This window comes from Entelurus aequoreus, linkage group LG12 (genome assembly GCF_033978785.1).
Source record: "Entelurus aequoreus isolate RoL-2023_Sb linkage group LG12, RoL_Eaeq_v1.1, whole genome shotgun sequence".
In the NCBI taxonomy this organism is placed as follows: Eukaryota; Metazoa; Chordata; class Actinopteri; order Syngnathiformes; family Syngnathidae; genus Entelurus; species Entelurus aequoreus.
In genome coordinates, this window is record NC_084742.1 from 31,683,334 (window position 1) to 31,701,920 (window position 18,587).

Consider the following 18,587-nt stretch of genomic DNA (forward strand, 5'->3'; position numbering starts at 1 on the left):
ATTACAAAATAGAATGCAAAGAAACCCACCTTTTGTTTTCTTGTCTGTCGTAAGGATTGTGAACGATAGGCACAATTCCAAAACGTGCAGTTTCCCTTTAAGTTGAGGTATACGAATGAAGTAATCAAATACTTTGATCTTCAGAGTAAACAAATAACAAAGCCTTAAAGTTTCCCCCGATTATGTTAACCATTTATTCTAAATAATAACGTTGCCCCACAACCATCAATATTCGCCATATTGGCAAAGTAGCAAAAGGGACTAACTTGAAAATAATGCTGACTTGGAAGCAGTCCATAGTGGTGAAAAGAAATAAACAGAAGAAGTGGAACAAATATTGCAATCAACCTAAGTGCCAAACAGCAATATATTTTGTCGCGCCATCTAAATGTTGGCATTAATGTTCCGTCGATTGGTTGTCATTCTCCAATAAAAAGGAGCGAAGCTGTGAAGGAGAAAGGTTAATATTGCAATTATCATTTTCTAGTAAGTGCGCATGGACATTAATTGATTTGGACAGCACTTCACTTTCAAATATCACACTCAGGAACTCTAACTCCCTTAAGTACATAGTGTACGCAGTATACTTGCTGAAGTGTACTGACGTAAATTGAGACACGGCAGACATTAAAGGCATAGGGCTTTATTCACTGAAGGTGTGAGTGTACTAAAACACGTGGAAACTAATCTATTAAGCTTGTGCGCAAAGGATCACGTCTTTCAAGTCAGCAAAATTAGTCTGTGTTCATGAGTATGCAGACTATATACTGATCATCTGAACACCCACAATACTAGGAGAACGTGCAAATACATATATTTAGCACACGCAGTGTGATTTATCAAGACTGAAACTGTACTGAGGGAGCGGTTTTGCGTCTTGTCTCGAAGGGACTTGCAAACTGGCAGTTGTGCATATGTAGCTGTGACAAAAGAGGTGAACGGGCTGTGTGCGTATGCTTGTCAACATAAATGGACTGTCGAAATACAATTATTAGAAATATATTTTCAGCAATACCATTTTATAACTATAAAGCTGCTGGATGACTTAAGGGGTTTCTTAAAACTAATTTAATTGATGCGTTTCGGTTGTTTTGGTTTCTGCTGACAATTTTTAATGTTCGTTTGTTCATATATATGAAAATAACTTCTTGCAATTTCCATTTTCTTGCATCTGGAACATTCCAGTGCACACTCGCGGTTAGTGCCAGCATTTTCCATGAGCTCAATTTTTAGCATGCGAATGAAGTTGGTTCCATGGTAGAGCAACCTGCAAGGCTGCTTTTAACATGCCCATAAAAAGTGGCACATGTCTGCTGTATGTTTTCAAAACATACAGCATGTAGGAGCATGACAACATGAATGTGCAGTAAATGAGTGTATCCATGGTGAAAGCTGTTATATATGCTAAAGCCATATTTAAATAGGGCGGTCTGCACCAGTTATCAATTGTACACACAGTTTTAGTAGATCACACACAACACAGCCACTAATTGTACACACAATTTTCTAGTAATAATAACAATATTAAAGGCCTACTGAAACCCACTACTACCAACCACGTAGTCTGATAGTTTATATATCAATGATGAAATCTTAACATTGCAACACATGCCATACGGCCGGGTTAACTTATAAAGTGCAATTTTAAAATTCCAGCCACACTTCCGGTTGAAAAACTCCTTTGGATATGATTTATGCGCGTGACGTCACAAAAGCAACGGAAGTGGTTGGACCCCATCGGACCCGATAGAAAAGCCTCTTGTTTTCTTCGACAAAATTCCACATTATTCTGGACATCTGTGTTGGTGAATCTTTTGCAATTTGTTTAATGAACAATGGAGACTACAAAGAAAAACGTTGTAGGTGGGATCGATCGGTGTCTTAGCGGCTAAGTACAATACTATAATATCTGTGATATTTGCATTAGTGTACTGTCTTTAAGGGTTTGGGGAACGCGCATGCGCGAGTGAGTTGGCGGAGAACTTGTGTGTGTGAGCGTGAGTTTTGGCTAACAGCAGCTCGTGTATGTGTGTGCGTTACTTTTTGAACTACAACCAGTTACCGCTTTTTAATAAAGCGATTGAGCAGCGCTTCCTCGTCTGTGTGACTCCTTCTCCACTGCGGGGCATTACAATACTTACAGCAACACAACAAGGACTACTTACTACGCCTAGCCGATGCTTGCCGCCAAACCCACGGATGAAGTCCTTCGTCGTGCCGTTGATCGCTGGAATGCAGGTGAGCACGGCTGTTGATGGGTTTCTATCTTCATTTGAGAACGATGCTACGCGCTAGCTCAGTAGCTAAGTGTGTCACCGATGTATTGTCTTGGAGATAAGTCACTTTAAATGTCCATTTCGCGTGCTCAACTCTCATTTTCAAGAGGATATAGTATCCGAGGTGGTTTAAAATACAAATCCGTGATTCACAATAGAAAAAGGAGAGAGTACATAGTTCTGTGAGGTCTGGTTGCTAAGTTAGCTTCAATGGCGTCGTTAGCACAGCATTGTTAACCTTCGCCAGCCTGGAAATCATTAACCGTGTATTTACATGTCCACGGTTTAATAGTATTGTTGATTTTCTATCTATCCTTCCAGTCAGAGGTTTATTTATTTTGTTTCTATCTTCATTTGAGAACGATGCTATCGCGCTAGCTCAGTAGCTAAGTGTGTCACCGATGTATTGTCTTGGAGATAAAAGTCACTTTAAATGTCCATTTCGCGTGCTCGACTCTCATTTTCAAGAGGATATAGTATCCGAGGTGGTTTAAAATACAAATCCGTGATCCACAATATAAAAAGGAGAGTGTGGAATCCAATGAGCCAGCTTGTACCTAAGTTACGGTCAGAGCGAAAAAAGATACGTCCATCACTGCCTCTCAAGTCGTTCACTGTAACGTTCCTCATCTACGAATCTTTCATCCTCGCTCAAATTAATGGGGTAATCATCACTTTCTCGGTCCGAATCTCTCTCGCTCCATTGTAAACAATGGGGAATTGTGAGGAATACTAGCTCCTGTGACGTCACGCTACTTCCGGTACAGGCAAGGCTTTTTTTAATCAGCGAGCAAAAGTTGCGAACTTTATCGTCGATTTTCTCTACTAAATCCTTTCAGCAAAAATATGGCAATATCGCGAAATTATCAAGTATGACACATAGAATGGATCTGCTATTCCCGTTTAAATAAAAAAAAATCATTTCAGTAGGCCTTTAATAATAATAATGTTGACAAAATAATAGAATGATAAATGACACAATATGTTACTGCATATGTCAGCAGACTAATTAGGAGCCTTTGTTTTTTACTTACTACTAAAAGACAAGTTGTTTTGTATGTTCACTATTTTATTTAAGAACTTAACTGCAATAAGAAACATATGTTTAATGTACCCTAAGATTTTTTGTTAAAATAAAGCCAATAATGCAATTTTTTTGTGGTCCCCTTTATTTAGAAAAGTACTTAAAAGTATCGAAATAATTTTAGTACCGGTACCAAAATATTGGTATCGTTACAACACTACTCTAAGCTGCTTTCTCTGTTAAACCTTTTTTTTTAAATTTTACTGTAATTTTTGACTGTCTGAAACATACATGAGTAAATGGCCATTCCTGCAAAGTGACTTCTATTGAAGGAAAGGTGCAACTGCTCAAAAATATTGTTCCAACAAGACTAAGTACTTAAGCCTCTTGAACTGCGAACATCATCAGTGTATCGGCCGTGACGCCGAATGTTCACTGGTGGCTTAAAATGTCGGCGGCGTCCCTTACCGTAGGTAGTCTCTCCGGCAGAGGATGAGGTTGGCTTTGGTGTAGAGCGTGGAGCCCACCTCGCCCAGCCTGCAGTCGCAGCAGGCACATTTCAGGCAGTCTTCGTGCCAGTACTTGTCGAGGGCCTTCAGCAGGTAGCGGTCCTTTATCTTCCGGTTGCAGCCGGCACAGCCTTTTGGCTTCGTGTCCGGCTGGACGGAAAGCATTTGTATACCTGCGACAAGTTCAGACAGAGGGATTAAGAGGACGATCGCACACACACCACAGTATTTAGAGTACGCCATCAAACTGTTACGAGAAAGGTCGTGATTTTACGATTTTACAAACATAATGTCTGGGTTGGATTTTGATGTTCACCAATTAAAATTATGCAAATTTTTTCTCAAACAATGGAGACATTTTTTCTCGTGTTTTTCCGGACGGAAACGAAAATACTCGATCAAGCAACAGAAAGGGAAAAATCCTGCGACCATTCCATTGAAAATATTGTGAGTACGGGAATATTTCACCCTAAACATGTTAAAGTCACAAATAACTTGAAATAACAAATTAATAAACTTTAAAATATTTGATAAATAACTTGATTTGCAAAGCAAAACTTGCTTTTCATGGCATCTGAAGGATGCGATCTCCAACTCTTCTCAGTCAGCCAGTTAGCTTGCTAACAATGGGGGACGGAGTTGTGTGCAAAAAAGCTTTTAAAGTTAAAGTACCACTAGGTGTGGTGAAATTATCGTCTGCATTTGACCCATTCCCTCTTTCCACCCCCTGGGAGGTGAGGGGAGCAGTGAGCAGCAGCGGTGGCCGCGCTCGGGAATCATTTTTGGTGATTCAACCCCCAATTCCAACCCTTGATGCTGAGTGCCCATATGGGTTCCATTTTTATAGTCGTTGGTATGACTCACGACCTACCGATTTCAGGGCGGACACTCCAACCACAAGGCCACTGAGCAGGTTGTACCCATTATTTTAGCCAAAGTTCACCAGCTTTGGTTTTAGACCCGTGTGTTACTTTCCAAACACATCATAATCATCACAACACACTTTTCTTTTTTGCGGAAGCTCAATAGCTTTGCTGCTGTTTAATTGTTTGGTTTTATTGCTGCTATACATACAAAGTGATTATTTGTTCTCATCAGCACATTGACTGCCATTGCTAATACATTGGCAAACATTTAGTGGAGTACTTATTTTGTTGCAGCCTAATGATCTGCATAGTTTATAAATACATATTTCAAATGTACTAATCCTATTTTTTGTTAGCTATCAAAAGCTAGAAAGCTGAAATAAAAAATAAGCGCCACTGAATATGAATACGCTTCATAAACTGGTTAGTCAAATAATCGTTTAGTCGACTTTGAAATTAGTCGTTTATGGAGGGAGATGTAGCCAGCGCTGCCTGCAGGAGCAAAAGTCACCGCCTCTGTCTATAGTGCTGAGGACAGAGCACCATCAGACGGGGGCATGGCAGTGCTGAAGGCAAGACACAGCTGGCAGGTAATTAGATTTCACAGGTGGTAAGTGTTAATCTAATCATCTGTTGTCTTTAACAGTAAGCGGCCGGGAGCAGGAGGGGAGAGAGGATACGGACATGACTGAAACCTTTTGTGAAAACATTATTAAAACCTTTTTAAAACCTGCACGCTTGGCTCCTGTGCCGTGTCTGACAATGGGACCGCTAGGAAGCGACTTCCACATCGTTACTTACTTACTAATACTATTACCGATAGTGTTAGGAGCAACCATATCCTGGGATTGTCACATGACACCCACAGTGGGTAGGGGATTTATATGGCCCTGTTCGTCACAGTTTGCCTGACACATGAAAAGTGACAAATTGGCCGGTGCACTATCCACTTTGGTCGCCAGATGGCAGTAGAGTGTTACATCCATCCATTTTTCTACCGCTTGTCCCCTTTGGAGTCGTGGGGGGTGCTGGAGCCTATCTCAGTTGCATTAGGGCGGAAGGCGGTGTACACCCTGGACAAGTCGCCACCTCATCGCAGGGCCAACACAGATAGACAGACAACATTCACACTTACATTCACACACTAAGGCCAATTTAGTGTTGCCAATCAACCTATCCTCAGGTGCATGTCTTTGGAGGTGGGAGGAAGCCGGAGTACCCGGGGGGAACCCACGCAGTCACGGGGAGAACGTGCAAACTCCACCGTGCTGCCCCAGTAGAGTATTGAATATTTTCAAAAGTGTTTTTTGGCAATTCGAACTTTGACCACAGCATCAGTTGCTATGTAGAGTGGCACTTTCCATCATTTTCAGCAGACTGCATTACAAAATGTTTAACACCCCCTCTCACGCCATCCCTACTGTAGTCAAGCATCACTTTGGGACAGCACAAAGTTGTTTAGGGCGTTTATCGCTTTGGCATCTTATGGGTCAAGAGGATTTTCCCAACTTCTAAGTAGTAATAATGCTACAAAATGTGTGAAATAAAACAGTTTCCACTTTCTAAGACTTGCAAATTAAGGTTGGGTCTCGGTAAATGTCAACAAACGGCACCAACACGGACACAAAAGAAAAGTTTCACACTGCAGATCTCCACCGTGTTTTTTTTTGTTTTTTTAGATACATCCTCTGTGTTTAAAGAGGGCGGGGCTACAGACGAGAAGCTTTGTAGACCTTCTGTATTGTTTGGGCTGAGCTCTCTGTGGAGCGCCTTTGTTGGTCCACTGGGGGACCAACTAAAAAAAAAAGGGTGGGGAGAATTAGTATTCTTCCACTATTCTCGGAGGAGTGGCATACTCCCTTTCCTCTTTTGTCCCCCGCTCACACACACACACACACACACACACACACACACACACACACACACACACACACACACACACACACACACACACACACACACACACACACACACACACACACACACACACACACACACACACACACACACTCTGTTCCTTGGGAGTTGGAAATCATGAGGATGATCCTCCTCAGGTTCCACTAACAAAGGCAGGAAGTTGTTTCTCGTAAAATGTTTCTGTTTTATGTCGTAGCCAATTTGACGGAATGTGGCCTTTACTAAAAGTACATTAGTCTTTCATTTAGTTTATAAAGTTTGTAAATGTAGTGTAATGAAGCATTCATTTTTTTTCACTAAAATTTGTTTTTTTATTTATTTATTTACTTCAATAAATATATGAATAAATTGATACTATTATAACATAGAAAAAAATAATACATTATTGAAAAAAACAAATTTTATGTTTTAGGTTTTGAATACATTTTGTACATTATGATGCTAAAACCAAGCCAATTCATGTAAGTATAGTTTACAACATACAGAGGGGCCAATAAAAAAATTAAATAAAAAAAAAATAAATAAATAAATGCAAATGGCCCCTAGGTTGGACAGCCCAGACCAATTCAGAAGATCTAATGTGTTTTGCACCTAAGATATCCTTCCATTTAGAAAATGTCAGTTCTATTAATATTGAACATTTTGTATATGTTAATTCCACCTCCAATATCTCCCTCTTTAGATAATGCATCTATATCTGTCCAAATGTTAAGTCTTTTTGTCCTCAGTGACATGTAACTAATATCCTTGCACTAAGAATTGGTCATCAATTTTGAGATTAATTTATACATTTTTTAAAAAGTGCACTGACTGATTTATGCAAGTTTTGTTTGTTCCTGACACAGCACCCAGTAATATCTACCTGCAGTACACTTACATTATGAATAAGTAAGTTTTCATCGGGCTATAGTCATATGTAAAGTTTTTTGTTTTGTTTTGGGTGGGGGCGACATATATAGCATTTAGATTGAGTCTTCAGTGTTTGAGCCCTGTGTCATCCTCAACTTAGTAAAAGGTACGTCTATTCAAGTCTAAGTGTGTTTTCAGCCCTACATACAGTATATCCTCACTTGTAAGTCAATTGGACTTCTGGTGCTAAAAAGCATGCAAAAACTGTAGGCTATTGTTTCATTATGGATGAGCCTATAACATCAATTCTTATTCAAACTCCTGATTTCGCCTTTGAACAAAGTGAATCTACTTTATACCTATTTCAAACGTTTGTACTTTGGAGTCTGAATGAAGTGCATTTGCAGTTTTCTTATGGATGATGTCAAATTCGTCAGAGTACAAAGAATACACCTGGAATTATTTCAATGATGCAATATACAGTACAGTTCTTAAGATGGATGTACAGTAATTGGGTGGTAATATGTAGATCCACATATACTGTAGATGTGCTATAACAAAACACCCTTGATTGCATTTTCAATAGGAGCAATCTATTTCTACTGCATTTGTGTTAGCGCATATACGTGTTATTTGAAAGTATACCAATAACATGCAAGCACAGTGAATACTGTACCTCCATTACAAAACTCTGTGCTTTAGTCCCTGAATGCCTGAGCATATTTGCATGCTTTTTTTTAAAGAACCACATGGGGATAGGCTGATTGGCAATGCTAAATAGGCCCTAAAGTGTGAATGCTGTCTATCTGTGTGGGCCCTGCGATGAGGTGGCGACTTGTCCAGGGTGTACCCCGCCTTCCGCCCGAATGCAGCTGGGATAGGCTCCAGCTCCCCCTGGGACCCCGAGAGGGACAAGCGGTAAAAATAGATGGATGGATGATTTGACTACAATTGTCAGCTTTTTGTGATACTGAGCGCCAACAGGTGTTTTTGAAATCCCACTAACATGCAACTATGTGCCAAAACCAAAATTCTCTGTTTTTAGTCCCTGCACAGCATACAAAGTAAATGTATATTTTGAATAAGAGCCATGCACGTGATAGTGATCAGCTTTTTGTACTAAGGCGCACCCACGTGTTTACTGATGATGAGCAACTACAGCATCAGTACATTGAAGTACTTTTTACAAAATGCTCTTTTTAATAACCTGTATCTTACAGTATACTTGCATTTTGAATCAGAAACATGATCTATTTCTACAATATCCGCTTCATGTGCATGAGATGCAACCTTTTTAGGCCGCCATGACATGAATGCATTCATTGAATCAATCAATCAAAGTTTATTTATATAGCCCTAAATCACGAGTGTCTCAAAGGGCTGCACAAGCCACAAGGACATCCTCGGCTCAGATCCCACATCAGGGCAAGGAAAAACTCAACCCAATGGGCTACAATGAGAAACCTTGGAAAATGAGTACAGTACATGTGTTTTTAGTCCCTGCATGACGTGCACATGCAGTAAAAATCCATCCGCGGTGCGCCGGAGAGCTTCTATAATTTGTTCCACTGAGTTGCGGCTGTTGATTTGTTAATTGGCTGGATTTAGAGAGCGGGGCGCCCAGGTTCCTCTCCCCTCCAGCCGCGCCTGTTCAGCTTGCACTGAGCCGTCCTGCAGCCTCGTTAACACTACAAAGTCGCTGCTCATTACCAAACCAAAAGACTCCCCTCCCTCCCCTCTTTTTTTTTCTTCTCACTGTGCAATCAACTCAAAAAAGAAGAAGCGGAGAAGCATGGCAGGAATTCGGCCACCACGCTCTTCCGATTGCCGGTGCAAGAGGGGGTGGGAGTGCTCAAACAAAAGCCTCCATAAAGGGAAAGGGGGAATCACAGCTGCTCACAGCCTTAATGATATCAGTTTAGTAGGGGTGGGAGGGCCGATACAAATGTTGATATTACTGATACCAATGTTGTGCCAGTGTCGGATCGATAATAGTTTGATGATCACAATATTTTTCAGTTATCTCTTCTTTGTAATGAATATCTGTGTCACATATCCTCATAAACAGCCAAATGATTTCAAAGCAAGCCGTCTCTCTCTGTCCTGTAAATCCTGTAGATCCAATGAATCCGTTCCAGATACCTTACAATAGAAAATAGTTTGACATGCAGAAAACAATGCAACATACATATAAATGACGGATGACGTTTACCTTGATCGAAAACTCTTACTGGTGAAGACGGCGAGGATCGGACGCCACCTTTGTGATTCTCTAAGGTTCTTTCTTGGATTCAATCGCGTTCCTCACCTTCTTTGCCAAAGTGCTGGCACTCGTGTTATAGCCAAGGAGTGCTCACAGGGCTGTATTTACAGCAACTGATGCAATGACACGCATGCGCCATAGGCAGCACTTTATGGCACAACACGTCACACTGTCGTGACTCTTCTACACAGTGTGCTACAACACACAATTTTATTTGGCCCTATAGTGAGCTATTTTGCAGTATCTACCGCGTCTTTGTTTTGGTACTTTGTCCTGTGGAAATATGCAAACTTACGCGCAATGTTTGCCCGTATGAAATTGTCCTATTTTGCTGTGCGTTCACAAATAAGGATGTTGATAAAACCAATGTTTATCCACAATTTTAGTCCTGTGTTTTATTTTGATTTTAATCAATTGAAGGCAAAATCATTTAACGATCTTTAACCCTTTCAACTGTTGTTCTCTGCATTTTGGTATGATATCAATATCCACATTTTCTGTGTGGGTCGTTCCAAATGTTGACAATTAGCTAATGGAAGATCGGATTGAAACTATCCATCCATCCATTTTCTACCACTAGTCCCTTTTGGGGTCGCGGGGGTGCTGGAGCCTATGTCAGCTGCATTTGGGCGGAAGGCGGGGTACACCCTGGACAAGTCGCCGCCTAATTGAAGGATTGAAACTATGTAGTTATGGAATAGACATTACAGATTTGTTACAGTTTTCTGCTGCTTTTATCATACTTTTTTATTTTCTTTTTTTATCAATCAATCAATCAATGTTCATTTATATAGCCCTAAATCACAAGTGTCTCAAAGGGCTGTACAAGCCACAACGACATCCTCGGTACAGAGCCCACATACGGGCAAGGAAAAACTCACCCCAGTGGGACGTCGGTGAATGACTATGAGAAACCTTGGAGAGGACCGCATATGTGGGTAACCCCCCCCCCCCCCCCCCCTCTGGGGGAGACCGAAAGCAATGGATGTCGAGTGGGTCTGACATAACATTGTGAAAGTCCAGTCCACAGTGGATCCAACACATCAGCGGGAGTCCAGTCCACAGCGGGGCCAACAGGAAACAGATTTTACAACAATTTCTTTTTGTTCTGTGCTTCTGTTGTATTGTGTGTCAATATTGGCACATTGTTATTGATTTTAAAAATGTATCTGAAATCTTTGCCCTGTGTTTTTCTCTGATTATAATCAATTGAAGGCAAACTCATTCAATGACGCTTAGCTATTTCAAGTACTAGTATCGCCAATATTGGTATCATTCAACACCGGTCGATCCAAATGTTGACATTATAGTTAATGAAAGACCTGATTGAAACTAGTGATGAAATCGACGTGTTTACTGACGACAAGCAACTGCAGCATCAGTACATGGACGTACTGTATACAAAAAGCTCTTTTTAATAACTTGTATCTACAGTATATTTACATTTTGAATCAGAAAACATGATCTATTTCTACGATATCAGCTTCATGTCCTGAGGTGCAACATTTTTGGGCCGAAATCAACACTTTTGACAGTTTTTTTTTTTTACAGTTCACTTTAGCTTTTTATCATTTTTTTTATTACAATTTTTTTTTAGTCTTTTATTGTAGTTTTTATTCACATTATTGATTTTGAAATCTAAAATAGTTTTTTTCCTGTGTTTTATCCTGATATTATAAACAAATGTTGTAGTAAAAAAAAAAAAAAAAAAGTATCAGTATTGACAAGACTGGTCATAGCTTTACTTGGTATTGGATCGACACTAAAATGTTCAGTATCGCCCACCACTCCTGTTTAGCGACCTATCCTCCCTTGGCTTACAGCCGCTTTTCTCCGCTCTCATTGCGGACTGAAGCCGCTGCGCTTCCCCGGCCCCATATGCACCATCACCGGAGGAAGGACCGCGGACAGGCGCACCCCCAACACCATTATCACTGCTATCGGTTTTAATTACTGTTGCCATGGCAGCGCGGCGCTGCTAAAAGCCAATAACGTGCACTGACTCTAAGCGCTCATTTCGACGCCTTTTTTGGTGGTGGGTGAAAAAAAATGATTGTTTCTTGCAGCAGCAGGTCGGATCAACTGTGCGGGGTTGCAGCAAACACATTCAACGCAAGCAGACGAGCACAGCAAGCCACAAGAAAAGACGCCTTACCGAAACTTTTGTCCCTTTTCTGCATTTGTTGAGCCGCTTCAGCAGCATGCACCATGCACCAGCAGGTCCAGGAGAGCAGCTTGCTTATTTATGTATATATATATATATACACACACATATATATATACTGTATGTATGTATGTATGTATATATCAGGCTGGAGGGAGGGGGTGCAGTCCAGCCGACGAGAAAATAAAAATACAAAAAAAAAAAAGTGCAGGTTCCGATCTGAAGCTGCGAGTGTGGCGTTTTGCGCTCAGTGGATCTGTGTGTGTGTGTGTGTGTGTGTGTGAGTGTGTGTGTGTGTATGTGTGTGTGTGAGAGAGAGAGGGAGAGAGAGCGAGAGAGAGGCGAATGACAGCCCGACAAAGAGATGCTTCTCCTCTGCCTTGCATACACCTTCTAATCCCAGCAGTTTCGCCCGATCGCCGTTTTTTGCAACAGTGCGGACGAAAAAAAAAAAAAAAAAAATCAATAAAGCGGGGTTTGTAAAAGTGCAAATGTTGAGGAAAGAGTTGAGGAAAGAGTACACCAAATCGCAATGTGCCTGGTGTTCAAAATACTCCGAGAAACTGTCCCCCAAGTACCTGTCCAACTATTTCACCAGAGTAAGTGATGCTCACAGGTACTACACCAGAGGGAGTTCCTCAGACCTCGACCCCCCCGCCCCCCAAATTCAAGACTCTCATGGGGGGGAAAAAAATGCATTCTACTATTGTGCCACCACACTGTGGAATGCACTACCAACAGACCTTAAAATTCGAACTTCCCAACTAAATTTTAAAACTGCCATTAAAATCCTGGCTCAGCTCAACCTCTACCTGATCTGAACCAAAATTGATCCCCAATACACTATAACCAGTGGTTATAGTGTATACACTGTAACCAGTGGTTATAGTGTATTTATATTTTCTCATTCTGTTTTGCACACTCTTGGAGTCAACATGTGCATAGTCATGTACATAGTGTATACCCCCCCACCCCCCATTTTTTGTATATATTGTATTTCAAATCACCTGACATGTATACTGTGTATATGTACATAATGTATCCATTCTTTTTAATGTAATTTTTTATATACATGGTACAGATTATTTATATTTTATTATTGAATGTATCAAATGTTTCCCAATGGAAACAACCCTTTTGGCTTTTTGTGCCATCCATTTACCTATTTAAAGCATTATATGGATTCAATACTTCTCAATCAATCAATCAATCAATCAATCAATCAATCAATCAATCAATCAATCAATCAAAATGTCAGCGAACCAAAAAGAAGTGTGTCAAAAAGTGAGCTCAATTCTGCAGACCTCCTAAAGTTCCTCCTCCTCATCATGTACTTACCCCACAGCAGCACAAAGACCATTTACAAACATTACACTTTTCAACATGAAAAAAGTGACTAAGAATGCTCTTAAAGTTTGAAAAAGAGCTAAAAAAATATATCATGCTTAGATTGAGAACCGAAACATCACTTACCAAAAACCATCAGACACATGAGCAACAACTAGATCTGATAGCTCAGTTACAACTCATTTTTATTACCTATTCTGTGTTGTTTTATGTTGCACGATTGTACCAAGAAAAAAATCCTAGTTTGTGAACCCGTTCTCAAACAATGGCAATAAAACTATTCTGATTCTGATTCTGAAAAACTCCTTCACTTGCACCAAAACATTCTTTTTGTCAATCGATTGAGCATCCTGTGGATTCCATGACACTCCAAATGGAATAGATTGCATAAATAGTAAAACAAATAATCAATCAACTTTTGTACATGTTTATACTTGTGCTACATTGATACACATGTTTTTTTTGGTCTTTTGATGAAGTATTATGCCGAAAAAAAGTCACTTAAAATCCGTCTTTTTGACAATCCTGGGAACTTATTTGAGTTCGAAATTGAATAGATCTGTGGTTGTCAGTTTTTTCAACAAATACGCCTTCAGAAAAAGTACCACCATATTGACAGTCGTCAAAACACAGTAGCGTAGTAGGCCCAAGTATTCATTAAAAGCAAAGGTTTTATTTACCAAGATATATTTTTTGGCCACTGTAACATTACACACATGCAGTTTGAACAATAACACTATTTGAATATAGGAAAATAAAACACTGTACTATGATAAAGGGATTTTTTGTCGCACCACGACAAAATAGTAAAAAATGTCACTCGACTTTCAAAGATTTAATATTTGTGCTTTATCGTAATATCAATACTATAGCAGTATTGGACATCAGAGGAGATCAAACCAATCGGAGCGCACTGTTCAGTAGTGTGGCACTGATTGGCTCAGCCTCAGGCAGCATTATTATATGGGATTAAAAGAGTGTAAAGGTGACTAAATGGTGTTATTTAATGTCTAAAGGGTTCTCATAATATTACAGTCTTTGTTTAGAAGGTAGTAAAAATGTTATGAAAATATTTGATTCCTATTTGGTCATGTTTGGAACCAATTAACCGCGATAAACGAGGGAGGGCTGTATTAAGGCATGTCTTATCGACATTCAATTGTTCGTCTGCAGAATTAATTGAGCTACAAATTGAACATGAATATAGTAAAATGTCACATTTTTAGAAAGCAGTATATAGGCTATTTGCACTATATTGAAATACTGTAAATTATTTTCCTGCCACAAAAGTCGCTTAACTAATGTACTGGTTCTATACAGTTGTTATTGTATTTGTTTATTTGAAGGACAATGTGCAGTTACATTAAAAAAGACGGCTGCACCAGATTTAGTACCAGGCTAATTTCCATCCGTCGTCCTTTTATTACACATTTAGCATCCCCAATTAAAATGACACAATATTAAAAATACACAACAACATTGAAATGACATAATGAAAAGCAATTTAAAATGCAATACAAGAAGGGAGAGTTACACATCAGTGTGCGGTCAAGTTACAGTGTTTTAGCAGCATCATTTAAAGTGCAGAGGTATATAAAGTGCAACAGTTTTTAATCTAAATCCACATAACACAGTATAGTAGCCATCAGATGGTACCCACAAAGGTATCATGTACCCCATTGGTACTGCATACCTAAACAAGATGGCGATATTACACTATTTGACTGGTACTCTCTACTTGGGCTATATATTTAAATATGCATATTTTTGACAAAAAATGTCACTCAAGATTTATAATATTTGCCTGTATGTCTTTTCGACATGCGATTAAGCGCCCTGCAAGTTATCTGCTCCACATTAAACACGCAGAACAACTTTCAGAATACTTTCTCTACACACGTTTTCCACATTCCAAATATAATGTTGTAGTGATTACAGTATACTGTATGTATATATGTATATATAAGATAACAAATAAATCCAATGATGTTGTGTATTTTATTCAAATGACCACTTATCTTATGATTGGACACAAGTAAAGTAAATAATGCCTCCAGAAGCCAGACAAGTCACCCATGAAAACATTGTGATGCTGAGGAGACATGCAGGGTTTGAGGCCCCCCCTCGCCCCAAAAAAAGAAAAAAAAAAGCCGGGATAATGAGATGGGTCATAAAATGCTCTTGGCGCGCCATTATGAGTGATGAGATGCATTAAAGCTGACAGGGGTATTACCTGGCCGTAATTAGGTTTTGTCATGGATTGAATTATTCCAAGTCGGCCTATCACGGGTAATCACGCAATTTGCTGCAGAGTGTGCGAGGTCTGCCGCCACCTTCCACCCGCCTTTCACTCACACGCGTTCCGCCAATTACTCATCCTCCGCGCGGATGGAGGACGGACGCGCGGCGACGTAAACACACAACGCACAGCGCCACTTTATTTGCATGACTAATTCCATTTGACTTCGAATATTTAGCCCCATCCGACTTTTACGCACGTTTTACGCACAGCCAAAAAAAGGGGTATTTGAAGTGTGAACACATACCTTGAGGTGCAGATAGGGGGTGTTGAAGACGAGTCTAACTTCCTCACGTCCTTTAACTCCAGCTTCCAGTCCCGGACTCCTCGCCACGGCCGTCTGACTGGTTGAGAAGTGGAGCCCGGCTCTGCTATTTAAGCCCCTCCAGCAGGTCCCCAGTCAGCAGCACACTCCAGCTCATCCTAGAAGCTGACAAGCACCGTTAGGGAAGGCAGCGCATGTTGCTCTAATGGACCTCATTAAGCTCTACTTACAGATGTTCTCTTAACATAATTGATCTGCAGCGAGTTGAGAGGACGGCAACCCTATTCCCCAGCCCCCAATTATGGCCCGGTAATTAGATCCCCAACCTCCAGTTCTCCACATTCACCCTCCTTACATTCCGAAATATCAAAGTATCTCTTTCTCTCAAAGCGCCTCCTCCCAATCACTACCCACCTCACCTCCATGTCTCCTCCCACTCACCAGACCCTATTGACAGTCAGATCTGCTAACCTTTTGTAGTCAAGCCAGACTTGTCACTGGGAGTCTGTCAAAAAAAAAAGAAAAAAAAAAGGGAGTGACACAGGAAGTTTAAATATATTGTGTTGTGATAATATTTGTCAAGGGAGAGCTTTTGACGGCGTGGCGAAGTTGGTAGAGTGGCCGTGTCAGCAATCAGAGGGTTGCTGGTTACTGGGATTCAATCCCCACCTTCTACCATCCTAGTCACGTCCGTTGTGTCCTTGGGCAAGACACTTCACCCTCGCTCCTGATGGCTGCTGGTTAGCGCCTTGCATGGCAGCTCCCGCCATCAGTGTGTGAATGTGTGTGTGAATGGGTAAATGTGGAAATACTGTCAAAGCGCTTTGAGTACCTTGAAGGTAGAAAAGCGCTATACAAGTATAACCCATTTATCATTTATCATTATCATTTCCCCCCTCTACTGTACTTCCATCTTCTTAGATCATCCATATGATAACTGCAAAAAATCAGTGCAGTCCCTACATACTAGGGGTGTGGGAAAAAATCGATTCGAATTCGAATCGCGATTCTCACGTTGTGCGATTCAGAATCGATTCTCATTTTTTTAAAAATTGATTTTTATTTTTTTTATTTTCATTTATTTTTATTTTTATTTTTTTAAATTCATCAACCCAACAAAACAATACACAGCAATACCATAAAAATGCAATCCAATTCCAAAACCAAACCCGACCCAGCAACACTCAGAACTGCAATAAGCAGAGCAATTGAGAGGAGACACAAACACGACACAGAACAAACCAAAAGTAGTGAAACAAAAGTGAATATTATCAACAACAGTATCAATATTAGTTAACATTTCAACATAGCAGTGATTAAAAATCCCTCATTGACATTATCATTAGACATTTATGAAAAATAAAAAAAATGAATAGTGTCACAGTGGCTTACATTTGCGTCGCATCTCATGAGCTTGACAACACACTGTGTCCAATATTTTCACAAAGATAAAATAAGTCATTTTTTTGGTTCGTTTAATAGTTAAAACAAATTTACATTATTGCAATCAGTTAAAACATTTTCCTTTACAATTATAAAAGCTTTCTACAAAAATCTACTACTCTGCTTGCATGTCAGCAGACTGGGGTAGATCCTGCTGAAATCTTATGTATTGAATGTTTTCGTTTTGAATCGGGAAAAAATTGTTTTTGATTTGAAAATCGTATTGAATTGAAAAAAAATTGATATTGAATCGAATCGTGGGACACCCAAAGATTCACAGCCCTACATACCACTTGAATATTGGCCGATACTGATTATAGCCCGGTTATTGTGTGAATGCTCCAAAGCATTCACACATATGGTTTTCTACACCAAAATGCATCTATTTATTCTTCAACTTAGTGTGAATGCTCCAAAGCATTCACACTTATGGTTCTTTACACCACAATTCATCTAAGTATTATTATTTTTCATTCACTCATCGTGGACATTGAAACTAACACTTTCTCAAGTTCCAAACCAAATTCTCGTTTTCCTGGAAATTCAAACCCTTCAACATTCAAACTATTTCAACATTCAATGCTCCGAAGCATTCACACATATGGCTTTCTACACCAAAATTCATCTATTGATTCTTAGTATTAGTTTTGGATGATACCACAAATTGGGGTATCAATTCGATACCAAGTAGTTACAGGATCATACATTGGTCATATTCAAAGTCCTCATGTGTCCAGGGACATATTTCCTGAGTTTATAAACAAACAAACAAAAATATACAACCCCCCCTGAAATAATATGTTGTGATGCCAAAAAATATCGACGTAATCATAGTAGTAAATTAGCTATTGTGCCAACTTCGGCATATTTACATTGTTGTTCTATGTTGATGAATATGCATTGTCCTAATTCAAATAAATAAATACAATAAATAGTACCAACTAGATACGCTCCTGTACTTGGTATCATTACAGTGGATGTTAGGTGTAGATCCACCAATGGTGTTTGTTTACATTTTGACGCCGGTGAGCTACGGTGTGTAGTGAAGCATGTTTAGCTATTCCTTGTCCTGCAGGGATGATCCTTGTAAGAAACATACTTTATTTGTCGCCATGGAGGCAAGGATTAGTGATTTACAAGTAGCTAAAACACTGCTGACTTATGTGTGCAACGAGTAAGCGAGAAGATGACCTGAAAAAACTTTCCTATTAAAAATGAATTATTGAACATTTTGTGTTGATTCAAAATCGTTGGAAATAAGAATCACAATTTGAATGTGAATAATTTTTTTTACGGCACCCACAATATCATATACAGTCTCCAAGGTCACCAAGTGTTCGCTTTTTTTGACATTTACCCATTTAA

The 18,587-nt window shown here is 39.7% G+C and overlaps 1 protein-coding gene across 3 annotated transcripts in view; it reads right to left on the reverse strand.

The window, feature by feature from the left end:
* The window catches only part of lmo3 (LIM domain only 3), a 100,940-nt gene extending 84,778 nt beyond the window's left edge, over positions 1 to 16,162 (reverse strand). Inside the window, exons 1-3 of one of the 3 annotated variants that reach the window (XM_062065679.1) lie at positions 16,010 to 16,162; positions 15,762 to 15,944; positions 3,769 to 3,982 (exon numbers count right to left, since the gene is read on the reverse strand). In XM_062065679.1, coding sequence (XP_061921663.1) covers positions 3,769 to 3,974 — 206 coding nt within the window. In that variant the 5' untranslated portion in view covers positions 3,975 to 3,982; positions 15,762 to 15,944; positions 16,010 to 16,162. Of the gene's footprint in view, positions 1 to 3,768; positions 3,983 to 11,859; positions 12,007 to 15,761; positions 15,951 to 16,009 lie in introns of those variants that run through there. The other 2 variants (XM_062065680.1, XM_062065678.1) reach the window with 2 other exon arrangements.
* Positions 16,163 to 18,587: the final 2,425 nt, after the last annotated feature.